The 23,313-nt window shown below is 52.3% G+C and overlaps 1 protein-coding gene across 1 annotated transcript in view; it reads right to left on the reverse strand.

The window, feature by feature from the left end:
- The window catches only part of LOC139257914 (uncharacterized), a 57,042-nt gene that overhangs the window by 15,502 nt on the left and 18,227 nt on the right, over positions 1-23,313 (reverse strand). The window contains exons 6-7 of the mRNA XM_070874663.1: positions 7,705-8,031; positions 7,278-7,349 (exon numbers count right to left, since the gene is read on the reverse strand). Of these exons, the coding sequence (XP_070730764.1) occupies positions 7,278-7,349; positions 7,705-8,031 (399 nt within the window). The remainder of the gene's footprint in view (positions 1-7,277; positions 7,350-7,704; positions 8,032-23,313) is intronic.

A 23,313-nucleotide genomic window follows, 5' to 3' on the forward strand; every position in this document is an offset into this window, starting at 1 on the left:
AGCCTTTCTTTCCCTGGTGGACCGCCTCGGTACAAATGTCTGTTCTGGTGTGTTGGCTGTGCCCTCGCTGGGCTGGCGTGTTGTTGGCCCTGCAGGGCTGCTGGGTGAGCCTGGCCTTGCTGGGCTGTTGGGCATGATGGGTTCGATTTCCTGGTCCGACGTGGTGTCGTTGATCCTTTGGGTGTGTGTTGTGGGCTTGGAAAAGTTGGTGTCTGCTGTGGGTTGTTCAGGGCAGTCTGTGAACCGCAGCCTCGTTTGGTCCAGGTGCTTTCTGCAAATTTGTCCATTGTCTAGTTTGACTACAAACAGCCTATTCCCTTCTTTAGCTATCACCGTGCCCGCGATCCACTTGGGACCATGTCCATAGTTTAGCACATACACAGGGTCATTCAGATCAATTTCCCGTGACACAGTGGCGCGACCATCGTTTACATTTTGTTGCTGCCGCCTGCTCTCTACCTGATCATGCAGGTTGGGGTGAACCAGCGAGAGTCTGGTTTTAAGTGTCCTTTTCATGAGTAGCTCAGCCGGGGGCATCCCTGTGAGGGAGTGGGGTCTCGTGCAGTAGCTGAGCAGTACTCGGGACAGGCGGGTTTGGAGTGAGCCTTCTGTGACTCGTTTAAGGCTCTGTTTGATGGTTTGTACTGCCCGCTCTGCCTGCCCATTGGAGGCTGCTTTAAACGGGGCCGAGGTGACATGTTTGATCCCATTGCGGGTCATGAATTCTTTAAATTCGGCACTGATGAAACATGGTCCGTCGTGGCTGACCAGTGTGTCATGCAGGCCGTGGGTGGCAAACATGGCCCTCAGGCTTTCAATGGTGGAGGTGGCGGTGCTTCCCGACATTATTTCACATTCAATTCATTTTGAAAAAGCATCCGCCACCACCAGGATCATTTTACCGAGAAACGGGCCCGCATAGTCGACATGGATCCTTGACCATGGTCTGGAGGGCCAGGACCACAAACTTAGTGTACACAGGACTCTAAGTCAGAGTCGATACCGGGCCACCACACGTGGGATCTGGCTATCGCTTTCATCATTATTATACCCGGGTGTGCGCTGTGGAGATCCGAGATGAACGTCTCCCTGCCCTTTTTTGGTAGCACTACGTGGTTACCCCACAACAGGAAGTCTGCCTGAATGGACAGCTCGTCCTTTTGCCGCTGGAACGGCTTGATTAGCTCTTGCATTTCAACTGGGATGCTGGCCCAGCTCCCATGCAGTACACAGTTTTTTTACTAGGGACAGCAGAGGATCTTGGCTGGTCCAAGTCCTAATCTGGCAGGCCGTGACAGGTGATTTATAATTTTCAAACGCTTCCATGACCATCAACAAGTCTGCGAGCTGTGCCACCATCAACAAGTTTGCAGGCTGCACCATTTCCACCCCCGTGGTGGGCAGTGGTAGCCGACTGAGAGCATCCGCACAGTTCTCGGTGCCTGGCCTGTGGCGGATGGTATAGTTATACGCTGATAGCGCGAGTGCCCACCTTTGTATGCGGGCTGAGACATTAGTATTTATCCCCTTGTTTTCAGCGAACGGGATATGAGGGGCTTGTGATCGGTTTCCAGCTCAAATTTGAGGCCAAACAGATACTGATGCATTTTCTTTACCCCGAACACACACGCTAATGTCTCTTTCTCAATCATGCTGCAGGCCCTCTCGGCCTTAGACAAGATTCTGGAGGCATAGGTGACAGGTTGCAACTTCCCCGCAACGTTAGCTTGTTGTAATACACACCCGACTCCGTACGACGACGCATCACATGCTAACACAAGTCTTTTACACAGGTTATACAATACAAGCAGCTTGTTGGAGCAGAAAATGTTTCTGGCTTTCTCAAAAGCAATTACTTGTTTTTTTCCCCATACCCAGTTCTCACCTTTGCGCAATAACACATGTAGGGGCTCTAAAAGGGTGCTTAACCCCGGTAGGAAGTTACCAAAATAGTTGAGGAGTCCCAGAAACGACCGCAGCTCTGTGACGTTCTGTGGCCTGGGCATGTTCCTGGTAGCCTCTGTCTTGGCGTCTGTGGGCCAAATGCAGTCCGCCGTGATCTTTCTCCCCAAAAACTCCACTTCTGTTGCCATGAAGACGCATTCCAACCTCTTCAGCCGCAGCCCTATGCGATCCAGTTGCTGGAGGACCTCCTCCAGGTTTTGTAGGTGCTCGGCGGTGTCCCGACCCGTGACCAATATGTCGTCCTGAAAGGCCACCGTGTGTGGTACCGACTTGAATAGGCTCCCCATGTTTCTCTGGAAGATCGCTGCAGCCGACCGAACTCAAAATGGGCATCTGTTGTAGATGAACAGCCCCTTGTGCGTGTTGATGCAGGTGAGGCCCTTCATAGACTCCTCCAGCTCCTGCGTCATGTAGGCCGAAGTCAGGTCGAGCTTGGTGAACGTCTTGCCTCCTGCCAGTGTCGCAAATAGGTCATCTGCCTTAGGTAGCGGGTATTGGTCCTTTGGCGAGAAACGATTAATAGTTTATAATCGCCGCAAATCCTGACTGTGCCATCACTTTTGAGTACTGGAACAATCGGGCTGGCCCACTCGCTGAATTCCACTGGGGAGATGATGCCCTCGCGTTGCAGCCTGTCCAGCTCGATTTCCACTCTCTCCCTCATCATGTGAGGTACCGCTCGCGCCTTGTGGTGAATGGGTCGTGCTTCTGGGACCAAGTGGATCTGCACCTTCGCCCCGGAAAAGTTTGCAATGCCTGGCTCAAAATTTGTTAAGAACCTGGATACATGAGGCCTCATCGACATGTGATAGCACTCGGATGTCATCCCAGTTCCAGCGGATCTTGCCCAGCCAACTCTTTCCAAGCAGTGTGGGGCCATCGCCCGGGACAATCCAGAGTGGCAGTTCCTGCACCGTGCCCTCGTAGGTGACCTTGACCATGGCGCTGTCCTGGTGTACGTTCTCAGTTTCATGTGGATGGGGCTCTCAGGGCTGGTCTGAATGCTTTGTTGCACCACAGGCTCTCAAACATCTTTTTACTCATGATGGATTGGCTAGGGCCAGTGTCCAGTTCCATGGCTATGGATAAGCCATTCAATTTTGCGTTTAGCATTATAGGTGGACAAATGTGTGCACCCCGTGTACTTCAGCATCTGCCTTCTCTCTCTGAGGCTCAAAATTGCTTGGATCCACCATGGACCGATCTTCCTCTGTCATGTGATGGTTGGCAGGTTTTGCAGAGCTTGCAGCTCGTTTGCAAGCTCGTTGGAGGTGTCCCATTGTTCCACAGCTCTTACAAACATACCCTTTGAAGCGTCATGAATAGGCTGAATGGAAGCCTCCACAACGCCAACAAGGTGTGAATTGCCTTGCATTCATCCTTTGTTGGCGACTCTGAATCATCTGGGTCACCTGAGGCCTGCTGGCAGTTGCAGACTCGTGGGTTCTGCCCTGTACATTTCTGCTCGCAAACACAGTTCCAGTTAATTTATGAACATTGCTAGCACTTGTGTGCTGAGAGATTTGTTTGGTGTTATCACTGGTGGACATAAACGCCTGTGCTATCGCAATGGCCTTTCTGAGGGTCGGTGTCTCTACAGTCAAAAGTTTTTGTAGGATGGTCTCATGGCCAATGCCCAGTACAAAAAAGTCTCTGAGCATTTGCTCCAGGTAGCCATCAACTCACATTGTCCTGCAAGTTGCCTTAGCTCGGCGACGTAGCTCGCCACTTCCTGACCTACAGATCACTGGCACGTGTAGAACCGATGCCTCGCCATCAGCACGCTCACCTTCGGGTTAAGATGCTCCCGAACCAGTGTCCAGTATACACAGCTCCTCATACGACTTATCTGTGGGTTTCACCGGAGCCAGAAGATTCTTCATGAGGCTGTAGGTCGGTGCCCCGCAGACTGTGAGGAGGACCACTCTCCTTTTTGCAGCGCTTCCTTCTCCGTCCAGTTCGTTGGCTACAAAGTACTGGTCTAGCCATTCGGTATAGGCTTCCCTGTCCTCACCCTCCGAGAACTTCTCCAGGATGCTCACAGTTGCTGCATCTTTGCGTTGGATTCGTATTTTCGTCGCCATTGTGTTCCCAACACAGATGAGGCTGCACACAGGGAGGTTAAAGCAACAGTGACCTCTAAAGTGAGGAACAGGCCTTAGGGGCCGGCTTATATCCAGTGCTCCCAAGGGATGCTGGGATCTCTTGGAACTTCAGGGGATGAGCTCCCTGGTGGTGGAACATGGGAGTGCATGCTTTACAGATACACAACAGCACCCAAGCCGCAGAATGTGATGGAGCTGCATTAGTTTTTGGGTCTACTCAACTACTTTGGTAACTTCCGACCTAAATTGAGCACCTTATTAGAACCACTGCACATGCTGCTAAGAAAAGGCGACAACTGGGTGTGGGGTGTGTCTCAAGACAGAGCTTTTAAGAAAGCCACTAATCTGCTTTGCTCTAACAAGCTGCTGGTACATTATGACTCATGTAAACGTTTAGTATTGGCCTGTGATGCTTCGTCATATGGAATTGGTTGCATACTCCAACAAGCTAATGAGTCGGGTAAACTTCAACCAGTCACGATTGCTTCAAAAAGTTTGTCTAAAGCGGAAAGAGCCTGCAGCATGGTAGAGAAAGAAGTACTAGCCTGTGTGTATGGGGTTAAAAAGATGCATCAGTACCTGTTTGGTCTTCGGTTTGAACTGGAAACAGATCACAAGCCGCTCATTTCACTGTTCTCTGAAAACAAAGGTATCAATACCAATACTTCATCCCACATCCAGAGATGGGCGCTGACATTATCCGCTTATGATTATGTCATTTGCCATAGACCTGGCACTGAGAATTGTGCTGATGCTTTGAGCTGTCTGCTGTTGCCCACACCGGAGGTGGAAACGTCACAATCGGTGGACCTATTGTTAGTTATGGATTCTTTTGAGAGCGAAGGAACCCCTGTCACAGCTCAACAAGTTAAGATCTGGACCAGCCAGGACCCGATTTTATTGGTGGTGAAGAATTGCATCCTCAAAGGTGATTGGTCTGCCATACCCAAGCAAATGTGCGAGGAGACCAAATCTTACATTCATCGCAAAGACAAACTGTCTATTCAGTCGGATTGTATACTATGGGGCATTCGTGTTGTTATGCCCAAGAAAGGGAGAGAGAAATTTGTACGTGAGCTACATAGCACACATCCCAGCATTGTAATGATGAAAGCCATCGCCAGGTCTCACGTATGGTGGCCGGGAATTGACACCGAGCTGGAATCATGTGTGAATCAGTGCAAAACTTGCATACAACTCAGCAAAGCACCAGTGGAATCGCCACGGAGTCTGTGGTCCCGGCCATCCAAACCATGGTCCAGGATCCACATCGACTTTGCAGGTCCCTTCCTGGGGAAAATGTTTTTAGTTGTGGTGGATGCATATTCGGTGGATAGAGTGTATAATCATGTCATCCAGCACATCCACAGCTACCATTGAGAATCTCAGTGTCACGTTCGCGACACATGGTCTGCCTGACATCGTTGTTATCGACAACGGATCGTGCTTCACCAGTCAGGAGTTTCAAGAGTTCATAAAACTCAATGGCATCAAACATGTAAGGTCAGCACCGTTCAAACCTGCATCCAATGGGCAAGCAGAATGTGCTGTCCAAATCATAAAGCAGAGTATGAAGCGAGTAACTCAAGTGTCACTACAGACCCGCCTGTCATGCATACTGCTTAGTTACAGGACAAGACCACTCACACTTACCGGGGTCTCGCCTGCTGAACTAATGATGAAGAGAGGTCTGAAGACCAAGCTATCTCTTGTATACCCTGACTTGAATAATCATTTGAATATAGAAGACAAAGTCAGCAAGGGTATCGTGATCACGCAGCTGTGTCACGTGATATTTCTGTAAATGATCTTGTATATGATCTGAATTATGGTCAGGGTCCCAAGTGGATCGCTGGTACTGTCATGGCCAAGGAGAGCAACAGAGTATTTATTGTCAAGCTCAAAAATGGGCAAACATGCAGGAAACATATGGATCAGACAAAGCTGCGGCACACAGATGAACCGGAACTGTCGGAGGAAGAGACAATCGACGACCAACCAACCGACCCCCAGTCATCAGAGGACTCAGTGATCATCAGTGAATCGGGACTTTCAATCACTGACATGTTCAATGAAAATGGACTTTCAATCCCTAACATGGCCATTGCCACTCCCACCAGGTCAGCCACCCAGCCACCCGTCACAACAGACTCTGAACACTTACCCAAGGCTGGAGATGAACTGAGACGGTCAAACCAGGAGCGTAAAACACCGGACCGTCTCAATATGTAAAAGACTATGTTAATATCTCAGAGGGGGGCATTGTCATGTATGTACTTTTGACATCGCTAGCCACTAGATGGCGTCACTGTTGGAGGCCATTGGGCTGCACGCATGTGTGTTCAGCCCAAGTATAAAAGGCCAGCCATTTTGTATATTAGTCACTTTGGGCCTTAATAAAGCAGAGCCAAGGTCGTACATCTTGGAGTTAAATAGTACTCAGTCTAATAGTTATTGCATACGCAACACATTTAAAGTGTATTCCCTTGCCTTGTTAGCCCTCCCCAAATGCATTACCTCACACTTCTCCGGATTGAATTCCATTTGCCACTGTTCTGCCCACCTGACCAGTTCATTGATATCTTCCTGCAGTCTGCAGCTTTCTTCTTCATTATCAACCACACAGCCCATCTTAGCATTGTCTGCAAACTTCTTAATCATACCCGCAACATTCAAGTCTAGATCATTGATATATGCCACAAAAAACAAGGGTCCCAGTACTGAGCCCTGCCGAACCCCACTGGAAACAGCCGTCCAGTCACATAAACACCCATCGACCATTACCCTTTGCTTCCTGCCTTTGAGCCAATTCTGGATCCAATTTTGCCTTGGATCCCATGGGCTTTAACCTTCATGACCAGTCTGCCATGTGGGACCTTATCAAAAGGCTTGCTAAAATCCATATATACTACATCATATGCACTGCTCTCATCGACCCTCCTGGTTACCTCCTCAAAAAAAGCCAGGGAGGCAGGGAGAGAGAGAGATACACAGAGAGACAGAGAGGGAGAGAGACAAAGAGGGAGAGAGACAGAGAGGGAGCGAGAGGGAGTGAGACATAGAGGGAGAGAGACAGAGAGGGAGGGAGAGAGAGGCAGAGAGGGAGAGAGAGACAGAGGCAGAGAGGGAGAGAGACAGAGAGGGAGAGAGAGACACAGGGAGAGAGAGAGAGAGAGGGAGAATTGCCTTCCTCAGATGGTCTCTTACCTGTTCTAGTAGCCTGGGTAGTGTTAACAGAATCCCATGGGTGGTGACTCACTTCAGTCATCATATTGGGTTCTGTTAAATACAGTTAAAATACAGCACATTAGTGTTTCTTGTAGATACTGAGACACAAAAAAAAGAGAGAGAGCGAGAGAGACAGAGACAGAGAGAGAGAGAGACAGAGGGAGAGGGAGACAAAGGAAGAGAGACACGGAGAGAGAGAGACAGAGATAGAGAGCGACAGAGGGAGAGGGAGACAGAGGGAGAGAGGGGGAGGGAAAGAAAGTGAGACAAGAGAGTCAGAGAGAGAGCGACAGGGAGAGGGAGAGAGACAGAGAGAGAGAGGGAGAGAGACAGACAAAGAGAGAGGGAGAGGGAGAGGGAGAGCGGGAGAGAGGGAGGATACTGTTGAAGGAATTGCAGTACTCACCAGTCACTATGAGTATGATGGTGTTGATATGTACAGACTGGCCCGGTTTTTTGATGATACACTCGTATCGGCCGCTATCGTTGTGTCGCAGGTCCTGAATGGTGAGGGAGAGTTTGCCGCTGAGGATTTCCCCGGGGATGTGAGTGCGATCACGGTACAGCGGGCTGTGGTGTTGGTGTTGCTCCACTCCCTTGTTCCAATACCACAACACGTAGTCCTCTGGCTTCGCCACTTTCTGCCAGTATATGCGGGACTTCTTGATCCCATCTGGGACTGTGTGGCAGGGCAGGATCACATCGCTGCCCAGCTCGGCACGGAGCGTCACTCCTTCAACACAATACACATATAATCACTCCTTCAACACACACATAGTCACTCCTTCAACACACATATAGTCACTCCTTCAACACAACACACATATAGTCACTCCTTCAACACACATACAGTCACTCCTTCAACACAACACACATATAATCACTCCTTCAACACACACATAGTCACTCCTTCAACACACATATAATCACTCCTTCAACACAACACACATATAGTCACTCCTTCAACACACATACAGTCACTCCTTCAACACACATATAGTCACTCCTTCAACACAACACACATATAGTCACTCCTTCAACACACATACAGTCACTCCTTCAACACACATATAGTCACTCCTTCAACACAACACACATATAGTCACTCCTTCAACACACATATAGTCACTCCTTCAACACAACACACATATAGTCACTCCTTCAACACACATATAGTCACTCCTTCAACACAACACACATATAGTCACTCCTTCAACACACATATAGTCACTCCTTCAACACACATATAGTCACTCCTTCAACACAACACACATATAGTCACTCCTTCAACACACATATAGTCACTCCTTCAACACAACACACATATAGTCACTCCTTCAACACACATACAGTCACTCCTTCAACACACATATAGTCACTCCTTCAACACAACACACATAGTCACTCCTTCAACACACATATAGTCACTCCTTCAACACAACACACATATAGTCACTCCTTCAACACACATATAGTCACTCCTTCAACACAACACACATATAGTCACTCCTTCAACACACATATAATCACTCCTTCAACACACACATAGTCACTCCTTCAACACAACACATAGTCACTCCTTCAACACAACACACATATAGTCACTCCTTCAACACACACAGAGTCACTCCTTCAACACAACACACATATAGTCACTCCTTCAACACACATAGAGTCACTCCTTCAACACAACACACATATAGTCACTCCTTCAACACACATACAGTCACGCCTTCAACACACATATAGTCACTCCTTCAACACACATATAGTCACTCCTTCAACATACATATAGTCACTCCTTCAACATACATATAGTCACTCCTTCAACACAACACACATATAGTCACTCTTTCAACACACATACAGTCACTCCTTCAACACACATATAGTCACTCCTTCAACACACATATAGTCACTCCTTCAACACACATATAGTCACTCCTTCAACACAACACACATATAGTCACTCCTTCAACACACATATAGTCACTCCTCCAACACAACACACATATAGTCACTCCTCCAACACAACACACATATAGTCACTCCTCCAACACAACACACATATAGTCACTCCTTCAACACAACACACATATAGTCACTCCTTCAACACACACATAGTCACTCCTTCAACACACATATAGTCACTCCTCCAACACACACAGAGTCACTCGTCCAACACACACAGAGTCACTCCTTCAACACACATATAGTCACTCCTCCAATACACATATAGTCACTCCTTCAACACACATATAGTCACTCCTTCAACACACACATAGTCACTCCTCCAACACACACAGAGTCACTCCTCCAACACACACAGAGTCACTCCTCCAACACACATAGAGTCACTCCTCCAACACACATATAGTCACTCCTCCAACACACATATAGTCACTCCTCCAACACACATACAGTCACTCCTCCAACACACATACAGTCACTCCTTCAACACACATATAGTCACTCCTTCAACACACATATAGTCACTCCTTCAACACACACATATAGTCACTCATTCAACACACACATAGTCACTCCTCCAACACACACATAGTCACTCCTTCAACACACACATAGTCACTCCTCCAACACACACAGAGTCACTCCTTCAACACACACAGAGTCACTCCTTCAACACACATATAGTCACTACTCCAACACACATATCGTTACTCCTCCAACACACATATAGTCACTCCTTCAACACACACATAGTCACTCCTTCAACACACACATAGTCACTCCTCCAACACACACAGAGTCACTCCTTCAACACACACAGAGTCACTCCTTCAACACACATATAGTCACTCCTCCAACACACATATAGTCACTCCTCCAACACACACATAGTCACTCCTCCAACACACACAAAATCACTCCTCCAACACACACAGAATCACTCCTTCAACACACATATAGTCACTCCTTCAACACCCATATAGTCACTCCTTCAACACACATATAGTCACTCCTCCAACACACACAGAGTCACTCCTCCAACACACACAGAGTCACTCCTCCAACACACATATAGTCACTCCTTCAACACACATATAGTCACTCCTCCAACACACACATAGTCACTCCTCCAACACACACAGAGTCACTCCTCCAACACACATATAGTCACTCCTCCAACACACATATAGTCACTCCTTCAACACACACACAGTCACTCCTTCAACACACATATAGTCACTCCTCCAACACACATATAGTCACTCCTCCAACACACATATAGTCACTCCTCCAACACACATATAGTCACTCCTCCAACACACATATAGTCACTCCTCCAACACACATATAGTCACTCCTTCAACACCCATATAGTCACTCCTTCAACACACATATAGTCACTCCTCCAACACACACAGAGTCACTCCTCCAACACACACAGAGTCACTCCTCCAACACACACAGAGTCACTCCTCCAACACACATATAGTCACTCCTCCAACACACATATAGTCACTCCTCCAACACACCTATAGTCACACCTTCAACACAACACAAAGTACGAGATTGGCAGGTGCCTGAGTTATTGTGGGACTCCAGGTTGAGCGGCAATCTCAGCATCTTCACACAGTACACTCTTCGCCCAGAAACGTCTCGCTGTTCATTGATCAGAAATTTACACATTCGGCCCTACGCGGCCGACCAAGAACTATCCAGCCTAATACCACTTTCCTGCTCTCAGTCCCTAGTCCTGTGGGTTACGGCATATCCAAGTATTTGTTAAATGTGGTGAGGGTTTCTGCTCTACCACCCTTTCAGGTAGAGTTCCAGACCCCCACCACCCTCTGGGTGAAAACATTTCCCCTCAAATCCCCTCTAAACATTCTACCAATTATTTTAAATCTATGCCCCTGGTTGTTGATCCCACTGCTAAGGGAAATATGTACTTCCTATCCACTCTAGCTAGGCCCCTCATAATTTTATACACCTCAGTAAGGTCTCCCCTCAGCCTCCTCTGTTCCAATGAAAACAAACCCAGTCTATCCAAACTTTACTCATGGCTAAAATTCTCCACTCCTGGCAACATCCTTGTAAATCTCCTCTGTACCCTCTTCATTGCAATCACGTCCTTCCTGTAATGTGATGACCAGAACTGCACGCAGTACTCCAGCTGTGGCCTAACCAGTGTTTTACACAGTTCAACCATAACCTCCCTGCTCTCGTATTCTCTGCCTCAGCTAATATAGGCGGAGAGATGACGCGGGCATTAAACACCTGACCTGGGGGTCACTAACCAAAATGGCAGCGCTAAATTTAACCGACGCTTCGCGTAGGTGCCAATCTCCAATTGCAATCCTGGGACAAGCCGAGTCTTAACGGCACCGCATAAGGTCGTGGGTTCAAATCCCGCTTCAGGGGCGTGAGCACAAAACAATCCAGCTGACTCTTCAGTGCCGCACTGTCGGAGGAGCAGTACTGAGGAAGTGCAGCACTGTCAGAGGGGCAGTACTGAGGGAGTGCAGCACTGTCAGAGGGGCAGTACTGAGGGAGTGCAGCACCGTCAGAGGGGCAGTACTGAGGGAGTGCAGCACTGTCAGAGGGGCAGTACTGAGGGAGTGCAGCACTGTCAGAGGGGCAGTACTGAGGGAGTGCAGCACTGTCAGAGGGGCAATACTGAGGGAGTGCAGCACTGTCAGAGGGGCAGTACTGAGGGAGTGCAGCACTGTCAGAGGGGCAGTACTGAGGGAGTGCAGCACTGTTAGAGGGGCAGTACTGAGGGAGTGCAGCACTGTCAGAGGGGCAGTACTGAGGGAGTGCAGCACTGTCAGAGGGGCAGTACTGAGGGAGTGCAGCACTGTCAGAGGGGCAGTACTGAGGGAGTGCAGCACTGTCAGCAGGGGCAGTACTGAGGGAGTGCAGCACTGTCAGAGGGGCAGTACTGAGGGAGTGCAGCACTGTCAGGGGCAGTACTGAGGGAGTGCAGCACTGTCAGCAGGGGCAGTACTGAGGGAGTGCAGCACTGTCAGAGGGGCAGTACTGAGGGAGTGCTGCTGACAGAGGGGCAATAGTGAGGAAATGCTACACTGTCGGAGGGGCAGTACTGAGGGAGTGCTGTACTGTCAGAGGGGCAGTACTGAGGGAGTGCCGTACTGACGGAGGGACAGTATTGAGGGAGTGCCGCACTGACAGAGGGACAGTACTGAGGGAGCGCCGCACTGTCGGAGGGACAGTGCTGAGGGAGTGCCGTACTGTCGGAGGGGCAGTACTGAGGGAGTGCCGCACTGTCGGAGGGACAGTACTGAGGGAGTGCCGCACTGTCGGAGGGACAGTACTGAGGGAGTGCCGCACTGTTGGAGGGGCAGTACTGAGGGAGTGCCGCACTGTTGGAGGGGCAGTACTGAGGGAGTGCCGCACTGTCGGAGGGACAGTACTGAGGGAGTGCCGCACTGTCGGAGGGACAGTACTGAGGGAGTGTCGCACTGTCGGAGGGACAGTACTGAGGGAGCGCTGCACTGTTGGAGGGACAGTACTGAGGGAGCGCTGCACTGTTGGAGGGGCAGTACTGAGGGACTGCCGCACTGACAGAGGGACAGAACTGAGGGAGTGCCGCACTGACATAGGGACAGTACTGAGGGAGCGCCGCACTGTCGGAGGAGAAGAACTGTGGGAGCGCTGCACTGTTGGAGGGACAGTACCGAGGGAGTGCTGCACTGATAGAGGGACAGAACTGAGGGAGTGCTGTACTGTTGGAGGAGCAGAACTGAGGGAGCGCTGCACTGTTGGAGGGGCAGTACTGAGGGAGTGCCGCGCTGACTGAGGGACAGAACTGAGGGAGCGCCGCACTGTCGGAGGGGCAGTACTGAGGGAGTGCTGCACTGTTGGAGGGGCAGTACTGAGGGAGTGCCGCGCTGACAGAGGGACAGTACTGAGGGAGTGCCGCACTGACATAGGGACAGTACTGAGGGAGCGCTGCACTGTTGGAGGGGCAGTACTGAGAGAGTGCCGCACTGACAGAGGGACAGAACTGAGGGAGTGCCGCACTGACATAGGGACAGTACTGAGGGAGCGCTGCACTGTCGGAGGAGAAGAACTGTGGGAGCGCTGCACTGTTGGAGGGACAGTACTGAGGGAGTGCCGCGCTGACTGAGGGACAGAACTGAGGGAGCGCCGCACTGTCGGAGGAGCAGAACTGAGGGAGCGCTGCACTGTTGGAGGGGCAGTACTGAGGGAGTGCCGCGCTGACAGAGGGACAGAACTGAGGGAGCGCCGCACTGTCGGAGGAGCAGAACTGAGGGAGCGCTGCACTGACAGAGGGGTAGTACTGAGGGAGCGCCGCACTGTCGGAGGGACAGTACTGAGGGAGTGCCGCACTGTCGGAGGGGCAGAACTGAGGGAGTGCCGCACGGACAGAGGGACAGTAATGAGGGAGCGCCGCACTGTCGGAGGGACAGTACTGAGGGAGCGCTGCACTGTCGGAGGGGCAGTACTGAGGGAGTGCCGCACTGACAGAGGGACAGTACTGAGGGAGCGCCGCACTGTCGGAGGGACAGTACTGAGGGAGTGCCGCACTGTCGGATGGGCAGTACTGAAGGAGTGCCGCACTGACAGAGGGACAGAACTGAGGGAGCGCTGCACTGTTGGAGGGGCAGTACTGAGGGAGTGCCGCACTGTCAGAGGGGCAGTACTGAGGGAGTGCAGCACTGTCAGAGAGGCAGTACTGAGGGAGTGCAGCACTGTCAGAGGGGCAGTACTGAGGGAGTGCCGCACTGTCGGATGGGCAGTACTGAAGGAGTGCCGCACTGACAGAGGGACAGAACTGAGGGAGCGCTGCACTGTCGGAGGGGCAGTACTGAGGGAGTGCCGCACTGTCAGAGGGGCAGTACTGAGGGAGTGCAGCACTGTCAGAGGGGCAGTACTGAGGGAGTGCAGCACTGTCAGAGGGGCAGTACTGAGGGAGTGCAGCACTGTCAGAGGGGCAGTACTGAGGGAGTGCAGCACTGTCAGAGGGGCAGTACTGAGGGTGTGCTGCTGACAGAGGGGCAGTAGTGAGGAAGTGCTACACTGTCGGAGGGGCAGTACTGAGGGAGTGCTGTACTGTCAGAGGGGCAGTACTGAGGGAGCGCCGCACTTTCGGAGGGGCAGTACTGAGGGAGTGCTGCACTGTCGGAGGGGAAGTACTGAGGGAGTGCGGCACTGTCGGAGGGGCAGTACTGAGGCAGTGCGGCACTGTCGGAGGGGCAGTACTGAGGGAGTGCTGTACTGTCAGAGGGGCAGTACCGAGGGAGAGTTGCTATGTCGGAGCGACAGTACTGAGGGAGCGCTGCACTGTCGGAGGGGCATTACTGAGGGAGCGCCTCACTGACAGAGGGGTAGTACTGAGGGAGCGCCGAACTGTCGGAGGGACAGTACTGAGGGAGTGCCGCACTGTCGGAGGGGCAGTACTGAAGGAGTGCCGCACTGTTGGAGGGGCAGTACTGAGGGAGTGCCGTACTGACAGAGGGACAGAACTGAGGGAGCGCCGCACTGTCGGAGGGGCAGTACTGAGGGAGTGCCGCACTGTCGGAGGGACAGTACTGAGGGAGTGCCGCACTGTCGGAGGGACAGTACTGAGGGAGTGCCGCACTGTCGGAGGGACAGTACTGAGGGAGTGCCGCACTGTTGGAGGGGCAGTACTGAGGGAGTGCCGCACTGTTGGAGGGGCAGTACTGAGGGAGTGCCGCACTGACAGAGGGACAGAACTGAGGGAGCGCCGCACTGTCGGAGGGGCAGTACTGAGGGAGTGCTGCACTGTTGGAGGGGCAGTACTGAGGGAGTGCCGCCATGACAGTGGGACAGTACTGAGGGAGTGCCGCACTGACATAGGGACAGAACTGAGGGAGCGCTGCACTGTTGGAGGGGCAGTACTGAGGGAGTGCTGCACTGTTGGAGGGGCAGTACTGAGGGAGTGCCGCACTGACAGAGGGACAGTACTGAGGGAGTGCCGCACTGACATAGGGACAGTACTGAGGGAGCGCTGCACTGTTGGAGGGGCAGTACTGAGGGAGTGCCGCACTGACAGAGGGACAGAACTGAGGGAGTGCCGCACTGACATAGGGACAGTACTGAGGGAGCGCCGCACTGTCGGAGGAGAAGAACTGTGGGAGCGCTGCACTGTTGGAGAGACAGTACTGAGGGAGTGCTGCACTGATAGAGGGACAGAACTGAGGGAGTGCTGTACTGTTGGAGGAGCAGAACTGAGGGAGCGCTGCACTGTTGGAGGGGCAGTACTGAGGGAGTGCCGCGCTGACTGAGGGACAGAACTGAGGGAGCGCCGCACTGTCGGAGGAGCAGAACTGAGGGAGCGCTGCACTGTTGGAGGGGCAGTACTGAGGGAGTGCCGCACTGTCGGAGGAGCAGAACTGAGGGAGCGCTGCACTGTTGGAGGGGCAGTACTGAGGGAGTGCCGCGCTGACTGAGGGACAGAACTGAGGGAGTGCCGCACTGTCGGAGGAGCAGAACTGAGGGAGCGCTGCACTTTTGGAGGGACAGTACTGAGGGAGTGCCGCGCTGACAGAGGGACAGAACTGAGGGAGCGCCGCACTGTCGGAGGGGCAGTACTGAGGGAGTGCTGCACTGTTGGAGGGGCAGTACTGAGGGAGTGCCGCACTGACATAGGGACAGTACTGAGGGTGCACTGCACTGTTGGAGGGGCAGTACTGAGGGAGTGCCGCACTGACAGAGGGACAGAACTGAGGGAGTGCCGCACTGACATAGGGACAGTACTGAGGGAGCGCCGTACTGTCGGAGGAGAAGAACTGTGGGAGCGCTGCACTGTTGGAGGGACAGTACTGAGGGAGCGCTGCACTGTTGGAGGGACAGTACTGAGGGAGTGCCGCACTGACAGAGGGACAGAACTGAGGGAGTGCCGCACTGACATAGGGACAGTACTGAGGGAGTGCTGCACTGTTGGAGGGGCAGTACTGAGGGAGTGCCGCACTGACAGAGGGACAGAACTGAGGGAGTGCCGTACTGACATAGGGACAGTACTGAGGGAGCGCCGCACTGTCGGAGGAGAAGAACTGTGGGAGCGCTGCACTGTTGGAGGGACAGTACTGAGGGAGTGCCGCACTGACAGAGGGACAGAACTGAGGGAGTGCTGTACTGTTGGAGGAGCAGAACTGAGGGAGCGCTGCACTGTTGGAGGGACAGTACTGAGGGAGTGCCGCGCTGACAGAGGGACAGAACTGAGGGAGCGCCGCACTGTCGGAGGAGCAGAACTGAGGGAGCGCTGCACTGACAGAGGGGTAGTACTGAGGGAGCGCCGCACTGTCGGAGGGACAGTACTGAGGGAGTGCCGCACTGTCGGAGGGGCAGTACTGAGGGAGCGCCGCACTGTCGGAGGGACAGTACTGAGGGAGTGCCGCACTGTCGGAGGGGCAGTACTGAAGGAGTGCCGCACTGACAGAGGGACAGAAATGAGGGAGCGCTGCACTGTTGGAGGGGCAGTACTGAGGGAGTGCCGCACTGTCGGAGGGGCAGTACTGAAGGAGTGCCGCACTGTCGGATGGGCAGTACTGAGGGAATGCCGCACTGTCGGAGGGGCAGTACTGAGGGAGTGCCGCACTGTCGGAGGGGCAGTACTGAAGGAGTGCCGCACTGTCGGATGGGCAGTACTGAGGGAGTGCCGCACTGACAGAGGGACAGAACTGAGGGAGCGCTGCACTGTCGGAGCTGCGTTTTATTTGGATGAAATGTTAAACCTAGGCCCCGTCTGCCCTCGCAGGTGGAAGTTAAAGACACGAGATCATATTTTGAAGAATAGCAGGGGCGTTATCCCCGGTGTCCTGGTTGCCAATATTTATCCTTTAATCAACATAACGAAACAAATAGATTTTCTGGTCATTATCACATTGCTGTATGTGGGAGCTTGCTGTGCGCAAGTTAGCTGCCATGTTTCCCACATTACAGTAGTGACTACACTTCACAAAGTACTTCATTGGCTGTAATGCGCTTTGGGACATCCGATGGTCGTGAAAGGCGCTATATAAATCCAATTCTTTCTTTCATAGTAATGCGTGGTAAAGTTTATAAAGCACTTGTTTTCAGGATGCCCTGTTATGTCTGTCTGCTGCTGCACGCTAGGAGGCTCACGCACGGTGCTGTATAAACGTTGCACTGACTGTGACCTCTGAGGGAAACGCTTTAAGTAGCAGCCTGGACCCAGTGTTGTTGTAACCAGCGGGGCCGCAGCGTTTGATCGGAGAGCAGCCCGGCGATTGCGCGTTGCCTCCCCGTGAGCCGTGGGGTGCGAGAAGCTGTGTGTCCGCTCACTGAGCTCTTTGACACTCGCAGGAACCTTGGCCTTTAAAGTTTTACATTTTCGTTCGACAAACGGAAACCCAGCCCAGAGAATCAGTGCAGCAATTGTACTGTGGGAGAGCTGGAGGGTACAGCACACAAACAGGCCATTCGGCCCGATCCAGCCTCCTCCCAACCCTCTACCTCCAACTTTATCAGCAAATCCCTCTGTCCCCTTCTCCCTCATGTGGGATCTAGCTTTCCCGTAAATCCATCGATACTATTCGCCTCAACCACTCCCTGAAGTGAGCTTCCGACCATATATCCCCAGCATAACTAACACCGCCTATTCCCACCTCCCTAACATCGCCCGTCTCCGCCCTTGCCTCAGCTCATCCGCAGCTGAAACCCTTATCCGTGCCTTAGTTACCTCCAGACTTGACTATTCCAACACACTCCTGGCTGGCCTCCCACATTCTATCCTACGTAAACTAGAGGTGATCCAAAACTTGCCTGCCCTGTGTCCTAACTCGCACCAAGTCCCGCTCACACATCACACCCTGTGCTCGCTGACCCATGTTGGCTCTCGGTTAAGCAACGCCTCGATTTCAAAATTCTCATCCTGGTTTACAAATCCCTCCATGGCTCTCGCCCCTCCCTAGCTCTGTTGTATCCTCCAGCCCGACACCCTCCCTATCTCTGTAACCTGCTCCAGCCCGACACCCTCCCTATCTCTGTAACCTCCTCCAGCCCCTACAACCCTCCCTATCTCTGTAACCTGCTCCAGCCCCGACACCTCTCCCTATCTTTGTAACCTCCTCCAGCCCCTACAACCCTCCCTATCTCTGTAACCTGCTCCAGCCCCGACACCTCTCCCTATCTTTGTAACCTCCTCCAGCCCCAAAAACCCTCCCTATCTCTGTAACCTGCTCCAGCCCCGACACCTCTCCCTATCTCTGTAACCTCCTCCAGCCCCTACAACCCTCCCTATCTCTGTAACCTGCTCCAGCCCCGACACCTCTCCCTATCTTTGTAATCTCCTCCAGCCCCAAAAACCCTCCCTATCTCTGTAACCTCCTCCAGCCCCTACAACCCTCCCTATCTCTGTAACCTGCTCCAGCCCCGACACCTCTCCCTATCTTTGTAACCTCCTCCAGCCCCAAAAACCCTCCCTATCTCTGTAACCTCCTCCAGTTCTACATCCCTGCCTATCTCTGTAACCTTCCCCAGTCTCTACACCCCTCCCTATCTCTGTAATCTCCTCCAGCCCCTAAACCCCTCCCTATCTCTGTAATCCCCTCCAGCCCCTACACCCCTCCCTATCTCTGTAACCTCCTCCAGCCCCTACACCCCTCCCTATCTCTGTAACCTCCTCCAGCCCCTAAACCCCTCCCTATCTCTGTAACCCCCTCCAGCCCCTACACCCCTCCCTATCTCTGTAACCTCCTCCAGCCCCTACACCCCTCCCTATCTCTGTAACCTCCTCCAGCCCCTATACGCCTCCCTAACTCTGTAACCTCCTCCAGCCCCTACACCCCTCCCTATCTCTGTAACCTCCTCCAACCCCTACACTCCTCCCTATCTCTGTAACCTCCTCCAGCCCCTACACCCCTCCCTATCTCTGTAACCTCCTCCAACCCCTACACTCCTCCCTATCTCTGTAACCTCCTCCAGCCCCTACACCCCTCCCTATATCTGTAACCTCCTCCAGCCCCTACTCCCCTCCCTATCTCTGTGTCATGTATTCAACCAGCATTGTAACCCATGTATAAACTGACCTAAGTTGTACACCGTGAGAACACTGACCACGAGGTGGGAGACACTCCTAACCTGGACCTTCAGGTATAAAAGGGGACGCTCCACCCACCTTCATCATTTGAGTGCTAAGGAATAAAGGACAGGTCACAGACTGACCTTCTCTCAAGCATGGGCCTTGTGTGCATTTATACTGTATAGTAAGGACATATCAATGGCGACAAGAAACTGGGATTTAAACCACGCGAGCATGGCCACTAGCAGAACAGACGAGAGGTACTGTGTTAAGGAATGGTTGGGACAGAGATTCAACATTGTTAAAGCAGCACACAGTTCTCCAGGCAAACAAGGGCAGTCAGGCATGCCCCAACATGTAGTCAAACCCAGAGGGGGAGTTCGACAGAGACAATGGCAAGCTGAACAGCAATTCATGCCATTGGCAGGGACAATGCGGCCAGTAATGGGGCCATCAACACCTCTTAATGGTGCACTCAAGGACAATAACAGGGGCAGTCAGGGACGATCGACTGGCACACATTCAGCCGGAGTTTGCAGAGATGAGCAAAAATTGCAGAAATGAACGCTGGGGGAAATCGCTGGAAGCTGAAGTTCAGCGAGTTCATGTGGAGCACGTATACAGTTCATACACCAGGACGCCACCGATAATGATGAAAGTGCTCCTCAATGGCATCCCAGTATCAATGGAGCTAGACACGGGGGCCAGCCAGTCCCTGATGGGTATCAAACAGTTCGACAAGTTGTGGGCATCCAAGGCCAGGAGGCCAAAATTATCGCCGATTGACGCACAGCTACGAACTTACACAAAGCAGATCATTCCGGTGCTAGGCAGTGCCACGGTAGTCGTGACCCACAAAGATTCGGAGAACAGGTTGCCACTCTGGATTGTCCCAGGGGACGGTCCCGCACTACTGGGGAGGAGTTGGCTTGCTGTCATGAACTGGAAATGGGGCGATGTCAATGCAATTTCCTCTGAGGAGCGAGTATCATGCTCACAGATCCTGGACAAATTTGACTCATTATTTCAACCCGGCATTGGCACTTTCATGGGGGTCAAGGTAATGATTCACATAAACCCGGACGCCAGACCAGTACACCACAAGGCCAGAGCGTTGCCGTATGTGATGCGGGAAAAGATAGAAGGCGAATTGGACCGCCTGTTGAGGGAAGGCATCATCTCGCCAGTCGAATTCAGTGACTGGGCGAGCCCGATTGTGCCGGTGCTCAAGGCGGATGGGTCGGTCAGGATATGTGGCGATTACAAGGCCACCATCAATCGGGTGTCACTCCAAGACCTGTACCCGCTACCGAGAGCGGAGGACCTCTTTGCGACGCTATCCGGTGGCAAACTTTTTTCAAAATTGGACCTGACCTCAGCTTACATGACCCAGGAGCTGGTGAGTGAGTCAAAGAAGCTGACCACCATCACGACACACAAGGGGTTGTTTGAGTACAACAGATGTCCGTTCGGGATTCGCTTGGCCACCGCGATCTTCCAACGAAATATGGAAAGCCTCCTCAAGTCGATTCCAGGGACGGTGGTTTTTCAGGACGACATCCTCATCACGGGTTACGATACTGAAGAACACCTTCACAACCTGGAGGAGGTGCTACGCAGACTAGACCGGGTAGGTCTGCGACTGAAAAAGGCGAAGTGCGTCTTCCTAGCTCCAGAGGTAGAATTCCTGGGGATGAGGGTAGCAGCAGACGGGATCAGCCCTACTGCATCCAAGACGGAAGCGATCCAGAGAGCACCCAGACCCCGTAACATGACGGAGCTGCGTTCGTTCCTGGGGCTCCTGAACTATTTTGGTAACTTTCTTCCCAAATTGAGCACGCTGCTAGAGCTGCTACACGTGCTCCTACGCAAAGGTTGCGAATGGGTCTGAGGGGACAGCCAGGAAAGGGCTTTTAATAGAGCACCCAATTTGTTATGTTCCAACAATCTGTTGGCGCTATATGACCCATGTAAGAAACTTGTGTTAACGTGCGATGCGTCGTCCTATGGTGTCGGGTGTGTGTTGCAGCATGTCAATGCCAAGGGTCAGTTACAGCCGGTAGCTTATGCCTCCAGGAGTCTGTCCCAGGCAGAAAGGGGCTACGGGATGGTAGAAAAGGAGGCGCTCGCATGTGTATATGTGGTAAAGAAAATGCACCAGTACCTGTTTGGCAGGAAATTTGAGCTGGAGACAGATCACAAACCCCTAACGTCCCTTTTGGCCGACAACAAGGCCATAAATGCAAACGCATCGGCCCGCATACAGAGGTGGGCACTCATGTTAGCCGTCTATGACTACACAATTCGGCACAGACCGGGCACCGAAAACTGCGCCGATGCACTCAGCAGGCTCCCACTAGCCACCACTGAGGGGGCTACCGAGCATGCTGCTGAGATGGTCATGGCTGTTGAAGCTTTCGGAAGTGAAGGCTCACCCGTGACAGCCCGTCAGATTAAAGTCTGGACAAATAGAGACCTGCTATTGTCTCTAGTCAAGAAATGTGTCCTGAATGGGGACTGGGCAGCCACGTACAGGGCATGCCCTGAGAAATTTAAACCATTTCACAGGCGCAAGGATGAACTCTCGATTCAGGCCGATTGCCTACTGTGGGGAAACCGCGTAGTCATGCCCCAGATGGGCAGAGAGGTGTTCATCAGAGAACTCCACAATGGGTACCCGGGCATTGTCACATTGAAGGCAATTGCCAGTTCACACGTTTGGTGGCCAGGGATAGACGCAGATCTGGAACTTTGTGTTCGCAGGTGCAACACGTGTGCCCAGCTGGGCCATGTGCCCAGGGAAGCCCCCCTTAGCCCCTGGCCATGGCCCGCCAAGCCTTGGTCACGCATCCATGTGGACTACGCAGGTCCTTTCATGGGGAAAATGTTTTTGGTTGTAGTAGACGCCTACTCCAAATGGATCAAGTGTGACATTTTAAATTCAAGCACATCCTCTGCCACGGTAGAAAGTCTACGGGCAATGTTCGCCGCCCACGGTCTACCGGACATCTTGGTCAGCGACAATGGCCCGTGCTTCACAAGCACTGAATTCCAGGACTTCATGTCAGGCAATGGAATTAACCATGTCAGAACGGCACCGTTCAAGCCGGCCTCAAACGGCCAGGCAGAACGAGCAGTGCAGATAATCAAACAGGGGATGCTCAGAATCCAAGGGGGTTCCCTACAAACCCGCTTATCATGCCTCCTGTTGGCCTATAGATCCTGACCACACTCGCTCACAGGGGTTCCACCCGCAGAGCTACTAATGAAAAGGACGCTCAAAACCCGATTATCCCTTATACACCCCACCATGAAAGAAATTGTCGAGAGCAGGCGCCAGTCACAATATCACTACCATGACAGGAATGCGAGGGCGCGATGTATTGATGTAAATGATCCTGTTTTTGTCCTCAACTACGCTGCAGGACCCAAATGGCTCGCAGGCACTGTGGTTGCCAAAGAGGGAAATAGGATTCTGGTAGTTAAACTTACCAATGGACAAATCTGCCGCAAACATGTGGATCAAACAAAAAGGAGGTTCAGCAACCCCATAGAAGAAGCAGAGGAAGAACACAATGTAGAGTTCACTCCACCACAGGTGACCAAACACCGGAACCAAAGGGAGGAGAGCCCAGTCACTGTGGGCAGTCCGGACAGGCCTGAGGCACTGCAAACAGCAGACACTCAGGCCAGTGCCCAACAACCGGAGCCCCAACTCAGGCGCTCTACAAGAGAGCGTAAACCACCAGAGAGACTCAACCTGTGATCCCAATAAGACTTTGGTGGGGGAGGTGATGTCATGTATTCAACCAGCATTGTAACCCATGTATAAACTGACCTAAGTTGTACACTGTGAGAACACTGACCACTAGGTGGTGAACTTGTGGGAGACACTCCTAACCTGGACCTTCAGGTATAAAAGGGGAAGCTCCACCCATTTCCATCACTTGAGTGCTAAGGAATAAAGGACAGGTCACAGACTGACCTTCTCTCAAG

The sequence above is a fragment of the Pristiophorus japonicus genome, unplaced genomic scaffold, assembly GCF_044704955.1.
Source record: "Pristiophorus japonicus isolate sPriJap1 unplaced genomic scaffold, sPriJap1.hap1 HAP1_SCAFFOLD_926, whole genome shotgun sequence".
In the NCBI taxonomy this organism is placed as follows: Eukaryota; Metazoa; Chordata; class Chondrichthyes; family Pristiophoridae; genus Pristiophorus; species Pristiophorus japonicus.